At 39.3% G+C, this 21,426-nt stretch overlaps 1 protein-coding gene across 1 annotated transcript in view; it reads right to left on the bottom strand.

Moving 5' to 3' along the window:
• Positions 1-21,225, bottom strand: part of ERCC6L2 (excision repair cross-complementation group 6-like 2) — a 36,910-nt gene extending 15,685 nt beyond the window's left edge. Inside the window, exons 1-9 of the mRNA XM_010568675.1 lie at positions 21,082-21,225; positions 16,720-17,144; positions 13,525-13,644; positions 11,854-12,047; positions 9,452-9,613; positions 8,048-8,255; positions 6,480-6,620; positions 3,688-3,801; positions 2,034-2,153 (exon numbers count right to left, since the gene is read on the bottom strand). Of these exons, the coding sequence (XP_010566977.1) occupies positions 2,034-2,153; positions 3,688-3,801; positions 6,480-6,620; positions 8,048-8,255; positions 9,452-9,613; positions 11,854-12,047; positions 13,525-13,644; positions 16,720-17,144; positions 21,082-21,100 (1,503 nt within the window). The 5' untranslated portion in view covers positions 21,101-21,225. The remainder of the gene's footprint in view (positions 1-2,033; positions 2,154-3,687; positions 3,802-6,479; positions 6,621-8,047; positions 8,256-9,451; positions 9,614-11,853; positions 12,048-13,524; positions 13,645-16,719; positions 17,145-21,081) is intronic.
• Positions 21,226-21,426: the final 201 nt, after the last annotated feature.

Here is a 21,426-nt window from a genome sequence, read left to right as displayed (position 1 = left end):
AAATTACCTACAACCTATATTAAAAAATACCTTGAAATATAGGAGTATTGATCAGTATAGACTGATAACAAGCTAGAAGATCGAAAATTAAATAAAAAGCATAATATATCAGGAAAGTTTCTAGTGAGATAGAATGAAGATGAACATTAGATGATTCACTAACAACAAAAAAACGACAGGAGTTATGATCATGCCAGTAGCTCACTATTTTTAATCACATATTTCTCATCTCTTTCTACTTATGTTTGGGCAAATTATCCAGAAATGTAAATTGGCCTGGCACTTATCTACTGGTAGCTCAGAGACTGATTTTTCTAACTGTGTGGACCTCCTCAACGTCAAAAGTAAACATTCAACCTGGCTGACATCTCATCAGTGTCAAGCCATCAGCACAAGCTCAGTATACTTAAGATGATCACAGCCTCTCCTCTCTTGCCACCTCAGTTATGCTCTTAGTCTGGCACTGCAATAGCAGAACCTTCTTCCTTACTACCCAAGGCCACTGCACAGAAGCATGAGAAGAGCCTTACTGCTACCAGCCAAGGTTACACCCAACCCACACAGCCACAGCCAGCTGCACCCCTGAGAAGACACTGCAGTCTATGTTGTCCCAGAAGCAACTCAGACTTATGGCCGCAGTTTGCAACAGATTCCTCCCAATAGGCAGTTCTGTAAGCAGCAGGCTTTAAAGGCATATAATTTTGGAACCTCTCTCTTAACTAAGGCATTTTTGCTTGCTTGTGTTGTTCACTACTGTGTCAGAAAACACATAATGAAAATGTTTTAAGGCGGTGCTGGAGTGAAGTATGCAATAGCCCCAAGAGACAAATTTCTAGAGAAAGGAAAACTAGTTTTAACCAATAAAAGAAGAGCTTCATAAGCACCACCAAAGATCGTGGACTTAGTTTTTACAGGTATGTATTAAATATTTGCTGGTAGCTAATTTAACAGTAAAGTTGACTTTCATGAGATAATTAAGTATATATAACAAAGCAGGCCTCTCACATGTATGTAATAACAGAAAAGAAAGATGTTGCTTGCATAATAACAGATCAATGAAGTGATAACAACCATTTCTGTTAAAAAACCACAGCCCTGCCACTGCCTCCCTGCCAGTCCCAACCAACAACTGTGAATATCCAGGTTTATAAAGAGCAAAACTATAGTACACTTCATTCTGCACAGCTTCTTACCCTCCAGTTACTCTCAGCGCAGGAACTCTCCTAAACTAGTACGGTTTTCTTTTTCATGAGCTACATTACACATCTTTTTCAGCTATTCATCCTGTTCCCCTCCAAAATCAGAGAAAGGCATAGTTTCTGATGTAAGGAGTTTTACAGGTTCACACTTAACATGTTTATTTTGTTCATCTTTAGTGTGGCTCCTATTAGCTTCCTTTGATGTCCAAAGGGTTAGAAAAAACAGTAAGCACTCAGTACATCTTCACCAGTTCCATGCTACTCATGATTGGGTAGGTCCCTCTCAAATCCATCCTAAGACATTTTTTCCAGGCTGGAGAGTCCCAGCCTACTTGGCTGCTTTTGCCCCACAGTACTGATCACCTTTGTGGCCCTTCTCTGAGCTCTTCAACATCTAACATATGTTTTTTGAGAGAAGGGACTGGAACTACCCACAATACTGAAGGTGTGCACAAATCATTAAGTCCATAATGATTCTGGTTTCCTCTCTTTTACTTTCCCAAATATTTCCAACTGCCACCAAGTCGATGGTTTCATGGAACTACCTGTCATAATACTATGACCCCAACCCCCTTGACTGTAAGGGCCATTTCCGCGCCTATCACTAAATATGTGAAGCTAACATCTTAAGGTTTCTTTGCATCACAGATTATTCTTATCCAGTCTTTGCTCACAGGCACCCTATCCATGACAGGAGACACCTGCTGTGGTACCACCACCATAAACAGAATGATTAAAAAACCACAACTATTAGGTGTACATTTTCTTATATCCATATACTACAGCAGCAGATCTATTACTAATACATATTTTTCTTCTAAAGTGCAGGTTTACCTTCATTTTTCCACTGTACTTTGGATCTGAAATTGTTTCAAAGGCTGCATCTTTGCTTAACTGCACAAAATCTGGAAAACTGGAAAATACCTGGCTGCACACCCGTTTGATATGTGCTTCCTGGAAGAAGAGCAGAAAGTTTGAATAGGCATTAAAAATTAGAGCTACATTGGGATACCACTAAGCCATACAAGGAGTTAAACAGGTTGAAACAAGTGATCTGCTGAAGTAACTCAAGCAGAAAGAGTTACATGGTTTTATTCAGTTCACTACAGAAGTGCTGGATAAAACATCTCCTGGGTGTTTTGGTTTGCTTAATAAAAAAAAAAAAAAAAAAAAAAAAAAAAAAAAAAAAAGAGGATCTTAATCTTAAACTGTGGATTCTAGTTACTAGAGATGCCCAAAATTTCTTCTCTAGGGCAGAGACTGAAACAGGACTGGCCAGAAGTGTCAGTCTGAAGAACTCTCTTGGGTTGAGGTTTGCATTACCCAACAGTTGTGTACCAGTATTTCTCTTGACCCTCTGGCATGATAAGCTAATATGGGAATTACATATAGTCCCACCAATACGACCAAAAACATTAAGGGAAATGCGTTTAAACTGTTCAAAAGCCATGTAAAGCTCCACTGCTAGAATTTGGGTAGCTCTGAACTTGAACATGACCACATACTTCAAGTCTACTTTTCCAGAGAAACAGAAAATATCTAACCTCTCACCTAAGAATAACACATGTGATGGACTTTAGTATTAGAGGTAAGAAATAGTACAAAATATCAGTGTCTTCACCAGATTTTGGAGAGGTTAATAATTATGTATGCTGTAAAAGACAGTAAGTCTCAAAATACTTATATATTTTTATTTCCGTAGCTATTTAAACTCTCCAATGTTGTTATAACAAAACCTACATATGCAATATACAAAAAACCCCACTGAAAACATTTCAGTATATACTGCATGTAAGGCCCTGGACATTAATAGTAACATTATCTAAAAAGCAAAACTGCTTTAATGGAACAAACTTGCCAAAATTAGCTAGGATTTTCTCGTTTCCATTCCTTTGTGACTTCTCAGAGGTAGTGGTAACATCCCTAAATCTCTTTGCTCATTCTTGGATCTTAAGGTTCACATGCAGGCACTTTTAAAAACTCTGCTGTTTGTGGGTCTTGTTACTTGCCACAGTAATAAGATAAGCTGATACTGTTCTCTTGTTGAGCATTATCTACTAATACATGTTTCTCATTAATTAAAGAAGCTCAGCTCTGAATATAAAGTACTAGAGAAAAAAACTCCCACACATTCTAATTGCCTATTATTTATTTCTTTGCACAAAGATATTCCTCCTACTAGACACTTGTCATAAATGGAACAGAAATGGCACTCCTAGAAATCACTAAAAATTACTCTCCCTCCTAAAGTTCGCCAATGTTTCTATAACCCTTATTTTCAGATATGCATCAACTAAATGAACTTACTGTTGTGTAACATCTCAATCTATAAGGGCTGCAGTCTGAATTATTGAATGGAAAACAAATTTTGCAAAATATCTTAATTTCAGTTAGTTAAGACTTAAAAATGAGGCCAGAAGCAATTTTCATTCAAGAGTTTTCATCGCATTTTCCACAAGTCCATTTTTTAGATACTTCTGAAACTAACCTGCTGCTTGCTAGTGTTGTCCGTCTGCAGCAGTGCAGCATGATTTGCAACCTTCTGTAGGATTGTCAGGTAACTGAAGCACAGTGACTTAATTGTTTCACCGTAAGCATTTACCTACAAAAAAACCAGAAAGAATGTTTATGCAAACAAATATTCCTGAAAATAGAAAATAATCTAAAAAATGCTATTCTTACAAGGTTTAATGCATTAGCAATTCTAAGTAGTACTATAACTGATCCCAAAGAGATGCATACTGTATTTTTAACAAAAATGCAGCATTTTTTTTTTTTCCTCAGCTTTGTGATCCTATTAATAGAAAACATCTTCTCAAAAAGAAAAAAGAACCAACAACTATGTTCATAGCTTACTAAACATTTCAGATACCACGGTATCTACAGAAATTGTTAAGATAACCAAGAATTTCTGAGCAGACAGAAAGACAGTAACTTCAAAATCATCACAGATTGGTTTGGGTAGGCTTTGGGTAACCCTGACCTGCTGGTTATGCTTCTTTTGATGCAGCCCGGGCTGCAACCGGCTTTCTGGGCTGCAAACACACATTGCTGGGTCATGCTGAGCTTCTTGTCAACCAACATCCCCAAGTCCTTCTTCACAGGGCTGCTCTCAATCCACTTATCACTCAGCCTGTATTTATATACTTGGGATTGCCCCAACCCACGTGCAGAACCTTGCTCTTGGCCTTGTTGAACTTCATGATGTTCGCATGGGCCCACCTCTCAAGCCTGTCAAGGTCCCTCTGGATGGCATCCCTTCCCTCCAGCACGTCAACCGCACCACACACCTTGGTGTGGTTGGCAAACTTGCTGAGGACGCACACAACCCCACTGTCCATGTCGCTGACAAAGATGTTAAACAGAGCCGGTCCCAATACCAACCCCTGAGGAACGCCACTCATCACTGGTCTCCACTGGGACAAGCAGCCATTGACCACAACTCTGAGTGTGACCATCCAGCCAATTCCTTATTCACCAAGTGGTCCATCCATCAAAGCCACGTCTCACCAATTTAGAGACAAGGATGTCGTGCAGGACAGTGGCAAAGGCTCTGCACAAGTCCAGGCAGATGACATTAGTTGCTCTTCCTTTATCCACCAACACTGTAAGCCCGTCATAGAAGGCCACCAAATTTGTCAGGCACGATTTGCCTTTAGTGAAGCCATGCTGGCTGTCACCAATCACCTCCTTGGTTTCCATGTCCCTTAGCATAGTTTCCAGAAGGATCCACTCCATGATCTTGCGTGGCACAGAGGTGAGGACTGGCCTGCAGTCCCCCAGGTCTTCCTTTTTTCCCCCTTTTTAAAAATGGGCGTTATGTTTCCTCTTTTCCAGTTGGTGGAGCTTCTGCAGACTGCCAGAACTTCTCAGATATGAAAGAGAGTGGCTTAGCCACTTCATCTGCCAGCTCCCTCAGGACCCAGGGATGCATTTCATCAGGTCCCATGGACCTGTGCACTTTTGGGTTCCTTAGATGGTTTCGAACCTCATCTTCTCCTAGGGTGGGTAGTTCTTCATTCTCCCAGTCCCTGCCTTTGCCTTCTGTGACTTGTTTGGTGCGGCTGGAGCACTTGCCAGTGATTTAAATGTAAATCACATCAAGAACTGTTTGAATGACTTCTTATCCTACAACAGTTAACTTTGTACATTTTTGCTGTAGAGAATAGTAAAGCTTTATAAACATCTCAAGTAACGTAAGTCAAACAACTTCAAAAGTTCTACAATGCAGCAGCAGCAACGGCATCAGCTATTTTTCTGGTTATGGTTGGCTGATTCGACCAATATTCATTTCCATTTCCCTTCTCAAGTTACTAAATTTCACGGTTAACTTTGAAATAAGACAGTCCATAAGAGCACTTAAGCATCTGCAGGCCTGCCTACTGCCCTTTGTGAATCAAGTTCAACAGCATTTTACTTTTTGTACAGAACATCACAAGAAACAGAAGCCTGCAGAGAACTCATGCTAGTATCCATGGAATATTAAACAGGCTGAGAGGGGGATTGTTTTTAAAGAAAGATGCAGAAGACTGAACAAGCTACATCATTTGGAGAAAAAACCCAAACCACTACACAAGAATCAAAACAGGATAGAACGAAAATAGGGAGAAGCAAGTATGACACATATGCTTCTACATGGTTAATAAAAGATGTACTTCATCTGAGCCTACTGAATGATGTGGGCGAAACAAATACAAAGCTAGACTAATTGAGTGTTAAAGAAGTCCAGAGAAGATGGAAGAAATCTGCAAAGCTTTTACTAGTGAACAAAAGTTCTGCTTGTGCTCAATGGCTACTGTTCTCCCTTCAATGAAGCAAAGCAAAGTGCATGTTTAGTGCCGCAGAAAGACACAGTCCAACTGCAGTTATAACACAAGCAAAGCCCACATGACCTGCTGGGTCCAGGATGCCAGGATTTGCAGCTTCTGCATAGACCACCTGAGATGCATGGGAGCAGAGCACCTGACATACTGAACATCCCAATGCAATACCCTTGCCAACATGAACTATATCACAGGTGCACATCCAGAACAACACATCCAGAATCTACTGCATAAATAACAACCACTTGCTCAGGGCATGTGAAGCAGCTTTGCTGTAATCCCAAAGAACCTAACTCCATCATGCTTGCGACGCAGCCACCCGTCCAGTTTCCAGTCACGATTTCCCAAACAGATGGCCTATGACCATGCAGCCATTTCAAACAGCTCTTCATCGGCAGAGTCTCCTGAGAAAACCAGAAAGGCTATGTTCTACAATCCAAACAGTGCAAGTTCTTACTTTGTAACAACAGTTCTTCCTTTTACGGCCGCTGTTGCAGCTACAAGGCTCTCCTGCTCGTAGTACTAAGTTTACATCCTCTGTCTGTAGCACAGCCTGGTACACTGCTTTCTGGAACTCAGTCAGGGAACAGTACACCATCTGTCAAAGAGAACCCCAAAAACACAACTACGTTCAGTATACAATGAAAAGCCAAACAGCACTGCATCAAATAACACAAACCAGGGAACATCGAAAATAAAGTAGAAAACAAGAGTGTATTTGCCTAAATAGTTACAGGAAACACCAAATGGAAAAATGTGGATCTTGACACCAAAATAGAATGAAATTTTAGCCAAAATGTATGTATACTTATTTTATTGCCTCGCAAAATTCTACAAAAAATATTAACATCAAGCTACAAGAATTTGCCGTTAGATTTCTATAAACCTTTCAATCTGGCTTTTCTGGGGGTATAGGAGGAAGGAAAAAACGAGAGAAATAAATGGATAATTGTAACTATGGATTCCCCTCTGCTTTGCCAGCTGCTTAATTTATGCTTTCTTTCCTCTTTTTAGGCACTAGCTGTTGTAGGGCACTACCAAAGGCAGGACAAACAGAATAAGCAATGGGAAGGCAAGGACCTACACAGGGCTATGGCCAAAACTCTTATCCCTCTTCTTAGCGACCATGGGTGGCATCTCCATGACATCTTTAGTCTTAAACAGCAGGAGACAGAAATCCCAAGATCATTCCTCAACCTAGGCCACCCACACAGCAGCAGCACCATGCTGAGCTATAATAATACAGCAGTAACTTGAACATATACTCACATTAACAAGAGAATGAAAAGAATAAAACCTGCTAGATTTAGAAAAGCTATTGACTGACGTTTGTGTTAATCTTTCCTTCCAAAGACAGTTTAGATGACATTATTATACACCGAGAATGAAGAACAAATACCAAATTTTGAAAACAAAACCAGCTGCAAACTGACATATTTGCCTACTTGGGAAGAAAGCACAAATATATGTAATGAGAATTTATCAGAATGCTCACCTATAGTCATAAAGTATTATCACTTCATATAATGTTTACATTAGCCCTGGATGGCCAGGATTAGAGACCTATCAACAATCAGCTTTAGGTTTGGGGGTTTTCTTTTATTTAGTGACCTAAAATGAAGGAGTTAAAAAAATAAAAGCATACTGTTCCATGCATAAAGTGCCAAGCTGCAAATTCAGCAGTCCTACATAGAATTTCAAGAGATCTGCATACATTGCATTGGGTTTGCACGGATAAGTACAAAAGTCCACATAAAATACATGTGTAAATCACTAGTCAGAAGTCTAGCTGAGCATTTTCATGCTTGATTAACTCCATTTCAACATGCAATCATAGTAATTATGTGAACAAAGCACACTACCGCTTGTGCGTTTTTTCCAAGGCTCTGGATCTTCTTAAGTTCTTAAGTCCAAAAGAAAACCATAAACTACTACAGGCATGATGAAAGAGAAAAAATACAACAAGAACAAAAAAGAATAGATATATTCATTAGCACTGTGTTTGAAATGTGCAGGCACTCTTACTCTGTCTTCCTTTTTTGGCAACTGATCACTGATAAGCGCTTTTGTACGTCTCAGGAACCAGCCAGACATTTTTCTTGCTAGCTTCATCATGGCCTGACGACCTGTTGCTAGCTCTCTTTTAGTTGCAGTATGCCTCTGGCCATGCTCCACTGGATCAGAAAATTTCTTCTTGAAATGTACTCTGCTACCCAAAAGTCCTGGTACGGCCCTATTAAAAAACAAAGGAGGCTGGTCTGTGTGTGAAGGAATAACAGCATTTTCTTTACTTCAAGGCAGTCTATCCTCTTCCATGGATTAAAAGCACACCATAAATTGTTTCTGGCTAACAGAAGGAGATCTTCAATTAACAATCACTAGAGAAATTAATAAAAATTATGTATATAAATAGAAACACATACTACTTCCAGACATGCCATTTTGTCATTTACTTTCTGTGACTCTCAAATATTAAGAGATTCCCCTTAGGAAAAGGGTTGCCATCTCCACAAAAAAGAAAGCTCAGCAGACTAACAGAAGTCACAAGTATACAGAACCTTTAAACCACAAAGCTGCTACTGTTCAGGAGCCTAACTGGAAGCTAAGCAGTCATGTTTTCAATTTTTACTGTTTTTATTAAAGTCACGTTATGCAGATATCGCAATTTACTAAATAAAATCTTAAGAAACTCAATAGCAAAAAGAATTTAGTAATCATTAGCAGCACTACATATTGGAACAATCTATTAACAACATCAGCATAGTTTAAATGGACCAGATGCAGCTTACTGTTAAAGTACTTCTTTCCTGGTATTTCAATTCAACATGCATATCCTTATATCTAAGGTATGTTTTCTTTTGTTCCTCCTCTGTAAAGCATCCTCAGCAAGACTTCTATGTTTAGATTTATATCTAGGGTTAGTTCCACCCCTCCCTCTCCATTAAAAATTTTCCTGGACAAGAATGTTGCTTCGCAAATATGCACACGTGCATTTTGAAAAACAGCAAAATATTATTACTTTCATCTTCCAAGTAAGTCAGCACATATTGGACAGAGCAAAGGCACAATGCTGTTCGAAGTTGTGTAATGACTGTCCATCTACTGTGCAGAGGACAGAAGAAGAAAAAAACAGTGTCCTTAGAAAAGGAAGGTAAACATGGCGGTGGGGAAAGAAAGTAATTTTAACTGTTTCCCAAATTCCCCAAAGAAGCTATATAAGAGGAGGTCCAAATGTATTAAATAACTGTAAAATTCATACCAGTAGCTTACCTCCATAGATGTATTGGAAAAACATACCTACATTCTCACAAAATGTTGCGGTTTTTTAGGGGGAGGGCTGTGGTTTGTTGTTGTTTTGACTCTATCCCAGTCCCACTGCATGGTTAACATATAGAGGTGTTTGGCCATAAAAAAAGATATTTTATTTACCAGTCCATAACACACCAAAGTTCCTTCATATTGTTTTGAAGAATGGTTCCAGTAAGACCTATGCGAACACTGCATTTTAATGACTTCATGGTTTGAGTTATTTGAGCCTTTGGATTCTTGATTCTATGTGCTTCATCCACTATCACAGCAGACCATTCTATACTGCAGATCAACAAGAAATATTTTATTAACTGAAACTACTTATTCCCTCATCCCACATACACATTAAAAGTGAAGTCAGACACACAAGTAGCTGTGATTATTATAAGACTCTGTTCCTTTTTTATTTTTCTGTTTTACATTGTATTATACTACTTGGTTTCTTCATATTCTGGTTAGTAAATTCAATTGCCATAGTTAAATATAATGGCTAAACTACACAGTCAAATAAATAAACTACTGATAACTGTACAAACTGCTTTCTGTAAAGAACGCAGCTTCAATCTCTGGAGCAATCAATCCAGTAAATCTCAGCAGCACTAATTCCACTCATATGTAAGATTTAGAAAAATTAAATAAATTTCCGAAGGTAAACTACTGAAACATGCTTAACACAGGTATGCTTCATTTTCTCAACAAAATCTTTCCAGTGTAACTATAAGTAGACTGAAATAATTTCAATCTGTGTGGTTTCCTACATGAATGCATCACTAAACTTCTTTAATATCTATATGATACCAATATGGCAGGGGAGTTTTAATATTTTGTGATTCTGTGACTAGGAGGAACATATCTAGAACCAGGGACTGAAAGGTATTTTGCAGCCAAGTTCAAGCATAAAACTTGGAGGTAGAATGACCTGGATACTGTTTAAGTCATCAAGTCCCCAGGAAGACATGTATTAGCTTTATAAGATTGCTAAACTATATATATATATATATATATATACACACGAATGAGTATTTCGGAACACAATCATATGTACTTTGATGATACTTCAAGCAGCAAAAAGCTAAAACAGACATGTTTAGAAGGAAACCTGTCTCCTGAGCAGGCTGCATTTAGTTCACTAATCTGAAGGCTGATCTTGTGGCATTTTTGATGCCTGCTAAATACATTCATTCATATCCGAGTCCCTTACATTCCTAAAATCTGCTAAAAATTGGGAGTTTCTGAAAGGAGACTAACAGATGAACACATGCTAGCTCCTTCAACTTAATCTCTCATTATGCTGATTTACATGCATAACTGAGCCTATGTATTCTTATTAGTAATAATTAATTAAGACCAGTTTTGGCGGCCAATCCATCATTCTAGCTAAGCAAGACACATAGCCTCTTCCAGTGTCAACGTTATAGGCCCATCCAGCCACATGCTGTGCAGAAACAGTTTAGTTAATTTGTATGCTGAAGCAATGTATTTGCAAGCAGTCAGTCACATGTCAGATCTGTTCTGCACACCCACCTATTTCCTGACCACTGCCTATTCAATGACCAAAACTGAAGAGTTCCTCAGAAAGACAACAGCAGGAGTTAGGGTACTGTTAACACAACTCCTTTAGTATTCTATCTGCACTTTTTCAGACCTGAGCACAGACACAGATGGAGATCTGACTGTTTTGTCCTGGTGGTCTGGACAGCCATCACCACTCTGGAGCCTGGAGCTTTCCCAACACATAAAATGACAAGATCTGCAGATTCACTGACAACACCAGCTACTAAGGGCAGGCTGCTACTACTGGCTATTCACACAACGTGTACCCTACTTCCAAGATAACATAAGGAAAGAGGACCACTAGGATCAGATGAGAGGCCAAGTACTCCTAAACATTGCAAAACAAAAGGCAAAGCTCTCCAGTTTGAAAATGCTGACAGCTATGGAGCAAATAAAGTAAGATTTCTAATACAATCTGCTGTCAGAAAAACCTCGATTCTGCTAAGTCCCTCAGTGTATTTAAAACTACATATACAAACACGTCTTATACCTCAGAGTTTTTAGGACTCAAGAATTTCATCAAGCTGGTGAAAAGTGCAAATAACAAGGAAAATACCTTTTGATTGCTAAATACCTTTTTAGCAAATACCTTTGCTAAAAATTCCACATTTTTTTTCTCCTTACACTGTACTGAAAGATAGAAATAACTTCTGCATAACTTTTAGGTACCACTGGTTTTCAGGCAGGCAATTCCTGCACCTTTTAGAGAACACTTCATGAATGGATTAACAGCAAAGACTAGCTTTATGAAAACTATTCAAATGCTTACTTCTCCAAAGCATCCCACTACAAAGATAGTAGAGGGTAAACTCCCCAAAGATAGTTAAATAGGATTCCCCTCTTCAGCCCAGTGAGTCATTGGATTTAGCAGTAAATACATTGCACAGAAAGAAGAAGTACTTGTAAATAACAACGCAAAATTAGACAGTTAAAATTCTGCATGTAGAAAAAGACATTAAAATAATTACCTGTTAATTTCATCCAAATACAGGCGAAGTATCTCATATGTTGTAAGGGCAACTTCACATTTCCCTTGCTTGATACGACTCAAGTCATCATCTTTTTTACTGCCATGTAAGACAGAGACCTTGAAGTACCCCCATGTGTCTAACTCATCCTTCCAGTTGTACAGCACTGAAAGAGGGGCTACTATGAGGAAAGTCTGAAAACAAATAGATGTTACAGTATTACTGGAAAAACTATAACATAGCACTTTCTCAATAAGGAAAAATCAAAATGTTGAGATTTATTTTACTGCCTAGAGCAGTCTGAACTCTTTAATTCTGTCACTTCAAAGCATAATATAGGAAATACCTGAATAGCCAACATAAATTCAAAAGTAATCATTTTACTCAGAGTATGTAAATAGTACAGAAGAAAAATACTGTAACACTAAAAAAAAAATTACCAAAGTAGTGCTACTTACTCAAATTACACTCTAACAACTGCAATAAGACATAAGATACTATCACTTTTCTTTGTTATAGCATCTGTATCTGTACACCATAAAATGTTTTGCAGATGGAGAAAACAAAAGAATGAAGAGGGTAAGCAGCTTCCACCAATTCACAACTCTCATCATCATACAACTTCAAAACAGAAAGGCATGAAAAGGGTTTAGAAATTTAAGACAGCGCATACAACTCATTTAATATCATAGAATACTAAGATCAGTGAGGTGGGAAGGGACCTCAGGAAGTTTCTAGTCCAGCTTTCTGGTCAACACAGGGGCAACACTGAATTCAGACCAGGTCATTTAGGGCTTTCCCAATTCAGGTCTTCCAAACCTCCCAAGGATGAGGGCGGTCCACAGCCTCTCTGTGTGACCTGTTCCAATACTTGATTGTCCACTAAGTGAAATTCTTCTTCTCTTATTCCCAGTCAGAAGCATTCCTGGTTTTTTCGTACAAAGTGCTATCCCTTCAACTCTTCCTCTCTGTATTTCCCGAGGAACCTGTATCCATTATTCACAGAGCTATAGTCATATGAATCATTCTGCCTGTCAAATATTCCAATTATTCCAATAAAATAGAAATTGCATGGGTCCTGTGATGGGTAAAATTAAAATGAACTTCAGATTTCTCTCATTCACACAGAACTTTTACATGCATCTTTATTTGCTGTAACTGTATTTGATTACCCAGATTGTCAGTCAGACTTACTTCTGACCTTATTCACAGTCATTCAGGAAAATATGTGACGTCACAAGAATATTAGCAATAAATTTTCCAAACATATGCATTTGCCTTAATTATTTAAATATCCTGTTAATATAGATACACATGGTTTTTGTACTTTAGAAACACAATCACACGAAACTATAATTTTCTACTCACCGACACAAGCTTTTCAAAGTACTCTAGCCACTAATCTCATTCAGGTATTTGCAAATGTTTTGCGCTAGTGCAGACCAACAGCATTAGCAGATCAGACAATAACAGCTAGATAATGCATTATGACAGTCTGGAAAACTGAAGGCTTCCCTAGCATTACTAGGGAGGCCATGAACTCCTAATCTACCTAAGTAGCTGAATTTTAAAAATGAATATATATAAAGTCCTGAAGCAAACAAACAAAAAAAAAAATCCAAGTATTGCTTTTTACCAAAATCCTTAAGCTTGTGTCACTAAAAGCTGTACCTTCTTGGGGTTAGTCTTTGAGTCTTTTTTCATTGTTCTCCGTAAAAATTCTGGCATATTATTTTCAATATCCTCACGTGTTCCCTTTTTGTGCAACACTGCAGCCAGAAATGAAATTACCTTGAGAAAGAAAACAATTCTCAGTGATTATGTACAAAAAGCAAACAGAAATTGAGTTATATTGAAAATAAACATTTAGGACAAAATCCTGGACAGGATTCAGTAAGGTGGTTTGGGGAGGCGATTGGGGTTTTGTTTGTTTCAAATCTATCTCAGTTTCTAAAATGGGAAGCCCTTCCCTTGGAGATTCCTGAATTCATGATAAGAGGAATTAATTGTGCTATTTTACTCTTTCATCCTCTCAAGTGGAAAAGTCCCAAAAATACAAAAGAGACTATGAATGAGCCAGGAAAAACTAGAGATGAGGCATGCCTTGCAACTCTCCATTTTCAGAAGGACACTTGAATCTTAGATGAGAAAACAGAAGGAAGAGATACTTGCTAACTATACTCCCAATGCTACTTCTGCAATCAAGGAAGAAGAGCTTTAAACTAGAGGTTCTATTTTCACTAATATGTTGTTTTCTGTATGCCCCATTCCTTCCAATTCCTGTTGCTAGCTTCAAAAGCAGTTCCTTCTGTTGTGTTGGGGCTATATTCTGTCATCTGCCTCAAACAAATCAAGGTAATTTTGCTTTGATTATGAGACGACACTTATTATAATACATCACAGCAAGGACAAACATCCCAGCATAGGCTACTCCAAGTTGCTCCCGTGGTAATCCAAACCAGGAAGAAGGCACAGAGATAGCTGGCCAGAACATGCAAATCCATAAAATCCACTCGGGCTAAATGGTATCCATGGGGCTAAGCAGCAGCAAGGACCAGATGCATCATCAGAGAGGTGCCCTTCTTTTGAAAACAGGCCCCTTTTACTCAGAGCAACCAGCTCCAGACACTTCCTTTTGCAGCTGCTGCACATCTGCTCATAGCAGGGCAGAGGTAAAGCTGTCAGCTGTTGATTTCTGAAAAAGAGGAAATTTCCAGAGCCTTCTCCCCCTAATGATGGTGGGGAAAGAGCCAGCAGGAGTGCAGAAGTGCAGGAAAAATACCTGAGAAGAGTAAAGGTAGATGAGCAGAAGAGAGAGGAAACCCATCACATATGGGGCCACAGAGTGGGAAAGAGGTATACAGAAGAAAATCAAACACTTTTAAGCATAAGATTTCATATAAACTGACGCTAAGAGGAACTGCAAGTTTGCACATTGTTTGGCTTTAATTTTTTTTTTTAAACCTTTTGAGAATCAGAATAAAATTCAACCAAACATAAAATCTCCATGTGCCTTCCAGATCCTCCATCTTTGGAAGAATAACGCATCACAAATTTGTAACAATAGCAAAGGCTGTAAAAGGGCAACTCTTATGAGAAACCTTTGGCTCTTGCAGATAAAGCAGGAAGCCACCAAAAGGCCTTGATAGGAAACTAACTTACTGCAATCACATTAAGAAACAACATTATTCTACTTGCCTCCACCTCAGTTTCAGCTTGAAATGAAAGAGCCGTACAGTCAGGCCAACTTAAGCAAAAATCAGTTCAGAATTACAAAGAACATTAAAATGCAAAAGTTTTCTAGGAAAGTCTCTGTCTCATAAATCATCCTGTAATTTAGAAACAATAAGGTTCAGCCAACTGACAAGCATAAAACAAGTTTTCTATAAGACTAAATCAGTTACTTGATGAAGTTTAACTAATATTTCTTCTTTCATACATACTAATCTTTTTTAAACAAGTCCCTTTTACCTCATATCCACTGAACTGCCTTTCGCATGCTGAACTTGAACAACGTAAATACTGTGTTTCATAAAAAAACCACAAGATATTCTTCAAAACCTCTACCTTTCTTCTGCAAACTTGACACTATGATTAAAAGAAATAACGAATAGATGTGAATTCCACGCAGGAACACACTGTTGCCGAGTGATAAACATGACCAGATCACTACAGAATCAGCTCCAAGATTCAAAAAATACAAGAGATGCAAGCAAGGCAACTCAATTTTTTCCCCTAGTTTACTACTATCTTATACAGGTGCTTCTTACTATATTAAATCAGATTATTTGCAGTTCTGAGTAGAAACAAACTTCCATAACTACCAAATTCTTAAACAGCCATGGACAAGAAACATGGCAAAGCTTAGGTAAAACACAAGGTAAATGGATGTTTAGTTTTAATAAACATCTGTTAAAAGAGCAGCAGCAGCTACACAAATCCATGATGCATCTCTAAATGCTCTATCCAAAGAAGTTTTGCCAGTTTAGTTTACTCACTCTTGTGAAGTTTGCTACAGAACAATACTTCTTTGCACTGAAGGGTGTCTGTCAACATTCTCCTAAATAGAAGGGCAACAGATGCTACAGCCAGTATTTGTCAGTGAAGGAATGAGCTTGCATTTGACACATGGAGGAAGAAAAGACAGGGGTACAAAGACTAGCCACCATAGGATTCAAGCTGCTAACTTAAAAAAAGACAGATTAAAGAGAATTTTCAAACATAAAGACATCCTAATTTTAGTAAAATAAATAAATCGTTTGGGCCACACTGATTCAAAGCATAATGGAAAAATCCAGCTATACTTTGTCCTTTCATCAACCCGAGTCATATTTCCAAAAGAGTGATAAAAATAACATGGAACATTTAAGCACTTTTTGCAGAGATGGGAGTATATGTGTCTGCTTCTTCTCGTTCCCAGTACAGTTAAACTATTTGCTTTCAAGAAAAAAGGAAAAAGACATTTAAAGAGCTACAGTCAAATAAGTGCTGTAAGTACTTTCAGCATACTCCAGTGTAAATTATTTTCATGATGCACAGGTAGCAATCCTCTAAGGAAATGCAACATAAAATGAATACTAACATTTTAACTATTGTAATTACCCATGTTTACACTAAAAGGGGCCACATCCCAGTTTTGTGGCCTGTCAGGAGTGAATCTTAAATCGGCAATGGCTCCTGGCTCTAATTGCTGTCCTGGACAGTCACATCCTGCCTCCTCAAACTCCACAATAGCAAAGGGAGATTAAGCTCCACTGAGGTACCTTTTCTTAAATACTTTATTTTTAAAAAAGATTTACAACTCACAGAAAACACACTGCCAAAAAAAAAAATCTATTCTCTCACTGTAACAATCAAAAGGAGTACCTGTATTGTCTTTCCAAGGCCCATATCATCTCCAAGAATACAGCCCCTTTTATTAGCATAGTGTCCATACAGAAATAGGGCTCCTTCCCTTTGATAATCACGCAGGTATCTGTTAATTGTATATGGGATAAAATCACCGTTGTCAGATAATTTAAAAGCAACTGCAGGCGTCGGAAGATTTCGGTCAGGAAAATAAGGCTTTTCCAGATCACCATCATCAAAAACTAAGCTTTTCCAGGGTCCTCTACTGGCTTTGACTCTACAAAGTTTAGTTATTAGTATTTTCCTTTCTTCAGACTCCAAGAATGATACAACAGCAAATGATTTTCCGTTCTTGTCCTTTTCAATAGAGGATATTGTTCCTTCATGAAGTTTCCCGTCTTCCAGAAGAGGGGCAAGGCATTTCTCCCCAATATGCCAATTATCTATAAAAAAACCCCAAACACGCATAGTGATAAACTGTGCAGATATATAAAGTAGTTCATTTTGTCACACTAATAAAACACTGAATATAAATTTATTTGAGAAAATGCATACAACTTAAGATAAAATGTTTATTGAAGGTAGCACTAGAATCAAGATACCAATTACTGTTCAGAACCAAATCCTGAGCTAGACATAGAATTACAGTTTGCTGAAACACTGCTATTTTATAAGTGTCTGAAAGAATATATGAAAAAAATCTGATATGAAAGCCAAATTCTGATACATTAAGTTGTTACACAGTGGCTTCACACAGGCAAATGCTGATGCCTGCAGATTTAGTGCAGGGCCATGAAGATGATCAGAGGGCTGGAGAACCTCTCCTATGAAGACAGGCTGAGACAGCTGGGGTTGTTTAGCCTGGAAAAGAGAAGGCTCCAGGGAGACCTTATAGCAGCCTTCCAGTACCTAAATGGGGCCTGCAAGAAAGCCAGAGAGGGACTTTTTTACAAGGGCATGCAGAGATAGGACAAGGGGTAATTGCTTTAAACTGAAAGAGGGTAGATTTGTATTAGACGTAAGGAAGAAATTCTTCACTATGAGGGTGGTGAGACACTGGCACAGGTTGCCTAGAGAGGCTGTGGATGCCCCATCCCTGGAAGTGTTCAAGGCCAGGTTGGATGGGGCTTTGAGCACCCTGGTCTAGTGGAAGGTGTCCCTGCCCATGGCAGGGGGGTTGGCCAAGATGGTCTTTAAGGTCCCTTCCAACTCAAACCATTCTGTGATTAATGTCTAATTAACAGACCATGTGACCTGGTCAAAAGGCCTTCTGTATAGACACACTTCTGATCTACCTGAATCTAGTACTGCAGTGTTAGTAAATTGTTTATAATTATAATCACATAGGAAAACCTCATCTTTCTCCTAACAAAATCTGCAACAGGTAAAAAACCAAAAACTTATGTTTAGAAAAAACAGAAGTGTATTTTAAGAATATACAGTAGCATATCACTTGCCTATATTGTTCATCAAAGCGGCTAATTACTCAGTAAACTGCTTACATAGCTGTCAGGTCTGGAAGTGTTAAAATCTGTTCCTCTATGTGGTCTCATTATAGCCTTAGTACAGCATACCAAATATTAACAACAGAGATAACTGAACTGCTTCATTTTCAGCTATCTCATTTTTACAGTTCAGGCAGAAAGATGATTTTTAAATGGTATGTACACTGCTAACAGAGAAAGGGAAAGATAAGAACAGCAGTGTATCAGAGTCCAAAGAATTCCCATTGTACTGACAATGAAAAACCCAACAAAGTGCCTCTATCAGAAAAAACAAGGCGCTCACTGTTCATAGCAAAAAGAGAAAGACCTCGTAAATAACAGCTGCACACAAATTTTCCAGATCTGAACTGAGGAAGTGTTGCCATTTTCAGTTTTTGGAAACAATTTCCAACCTTCCCCTTCAGCCATCACTGACACATGATTAATTTCAGAACTTTTATTGTTTCTTATCTGTTTGTTGGAACAAGTTCTGCTACTTCTGACAAAGTCATTATCAGTAGCAGTGAGAGGCACGTAAGGATTTTATGGTAAGGAGCAAGACACAGAGAATCTTGCATCAGAGCAAGTATTCATACTTCATACTTATGATCAGTGGTAGTACACCATTCTGGGTGCATCAACCCAGTTACTTTTCAGAGGTAAGGAAAAGAAAAGAGGAAGCCCCGAAGGCAAGAAACTCCAGCTTTCCCCATTTTTATGTCTCTGAAAAAAACTCATGGAGAAGATAGGTTCTTCTCACCAGTTCCTGAGCTCCTGGACATGTATGCTCACAGGATTATTCTCCACAACGTATTAGTTAGATCAGCAATAACTATACTTAATTTTTAAAAATTAATTGTATACACTCAAAGAAAACAAAAACATCCACGTAGCCCACTGTTCTGCAACCAGCTGTGGCCGTAAGTTGATATCCAGGTAACAATAAAAATAGCACAAGCATATGGAATCTCTTCTAAAATTCTTCGGCCTTGAAGTTTTCTTTTAGCTACAGAGATTTCCTGGGCCAGGTGTAGTTTGTCTGTTTAGCAAACCCCAGCAGACCTCTCTCTTTCAAGTAGCTCCATTCCCCCTTCAACACATGCATATTTCTTGCATTCGGTGTCTTCTGACTACAGATTTTGCAGGTCTGCTCTCTAATACCTGTCAAGCTTTTGCCTGCTGTGAACTTGGATCCCACAACCTAAACTGATGGCCCATTAGTTCTTATACTAACAAGATCATAAAATACAACCTCTCTGTTAGATTCATCATTTTGCAGATCTCTTTCATAATGCCCCCCATCATCCTTACTTGAGAAGTTCAGCCTCAATGCCCTGTGACCTGTACGTAAGCTGCTCCATACCTTCAGCCATTCCTGATCTTCACAGAGACTGGAAGCTGAAACATATCTTTTTGAGGCAAAGGACGAAGTATAGACAGCGTCTTCAACAAACCATACGTAACTAATCTCTTAAGCTTTAAGGCATTTGTACTATCTCTGACACATGCTCAAATCAATGCAAAAAAAATGCGCACATGAACTCCCAGTAGCACCTAAGTCTTTGAGCATTTTCTCAAAAAGAAGCAAGACTGAAAAAATGAAACCAGCTATATAGAGCACCCTGTTAAATATGCAAAACCAAATTTAAAATCAGAGAGCATTTCTGCCATTACTTTCTTTTACAATAATATCTGAAGTGACATGTGACATTTGTTTAAAGACTCTCAAGCTAAAACTATGACTTAAGATGACAGTGCCTTTAACTAAGCATTTACTTGAGTTTAATGAGTTGCACACAACTTGTTAGAGTTAGAGTTCCAGGTGCAAACTAGAATAAATTGCACTGAGCAATAGTTTCAGTATTACCAAACTCCAAACCTAGTGAGAAACAAGGAACAGAATGAGAAAAAGGGCACGAGAAGAAAAGCAATGGTATTAAGGACACCATTGCTACAAAACCCCAGAAAATAATGCTGTACAAGCCAAAGCAAGAATTGCTACTTTTAACTAGCCTGATTCACTAACTTCTTGGGTTTTGAATCAGAACTATGATTTATGTAGGGTACTATCTTTAAAAGATTATCCAGTATGGCTTCCTACTATTGATAGGTACAATACACTTGCCATCAATGAAGAAAGCTGATATTTAAGATGCCTGCCTACACTTACCCCTTTTACCACAGATGAAAAAATTGTGCCATTACACATATTAACCATACTACATCATGCTGATAATAGCCTACTGTCACACACTAGCTCCTTTAAACAACTACTCTACAAAAAAAAAAAAGCTAAACTATCATGAATGCCCTCTAACTACTGAGGTTTGACCACTTAACGTAGCGTGGAAAGGGTTTTCTTTACACTCCAGTAAGTGACTGTAAAAGCAAAATTCAAGGATACAATAAAGTAGGAGCATCGCCCTTCTTAAATTATAAAGCTTAACTATAAAGTTGGTAAACAAAAGAGGCTAAAAGCCCCAAAATGTTCTCTCCCGAAAGATAAGAAAGCAAGATGTTTTGAGTTCCCTTAACCACAGATTTCCACTTGCTGCAAGAAACGAAACGTACGCTTGTAACCAGAACCGCTTTAAACAAGTCTTATCACTTAATGTTTCTAAAACACATACGCCACCACGCCTCTCGGGTCCAAGCACCTCATCTTTGCCGCTAGGCGAGGCCTGGCAGCACTGCGGCACAGAGAGGTGCCCACGAGGCAGCGCCGGCCGGCCGGCCGCCCCACGGGCGCACTCCTCCCCACGGCGAATGTGCGGGAGCGCCCGCCGTGGGTCGCCAAGCACCTCCTAACTTCCCACACCTGCTCTCATTTTCCACCTGAGCAAACGTGAACAAGCGTCTGAACGTCGCTCTGGAAAGATACACGGAAGACGCTTACCTGGGACATCATCACCCATTTTTAACTTTTGGCCGTGCAAAGCCCAGCAGAGCCCGTGGGCGCAGGCACCCGGCGGCAGGTGGGGACCAGAAGCCGGCCGGGCCGCCGCTCCCGGGGCCTACCGCCACGGGAGAGGGGCGCGGGCCGCTCTAGCGCCCGCACCCCTTCCCCGGAGGCCGCACGCTCCCCCGGGCGAGCCACAGGCGGGCAGAGGGGCTGAGGAAACCCAGGGGCCGCCCAGCAGTCACCCGCCGGGCGCCTCACAGCGTGTCAGGGAAGAAGACCGTCGCTCGGCCCCCTCCCCGCACCGCTGCCGGCCCCGGTAACGGCCGGCCGGCCTCACCG

This window comes from Haliaeetus leucocephalus, unplaced genomic scaffold (genome assembly GCF_000737465.1).
Source record: "Haliaeetus leucocephalus isolate CR32 unplaced genomic scaffold, Haliaeetus_leucocephalus-4.0 Scaffold251, whole genome shotgun sequence".
Lineage (NCBI taxonomy): Eukaryota > Metazoa > Chordata > Aves > Accipitriformes > Accipitridae > Haliaeetus > Haliaeetus leucocephalus.
The sequence above is the reverse complement of the archived record's forward strand: the minus strand, read 5'-3'. Positions and strand labels throughout refer to the sequence as shown.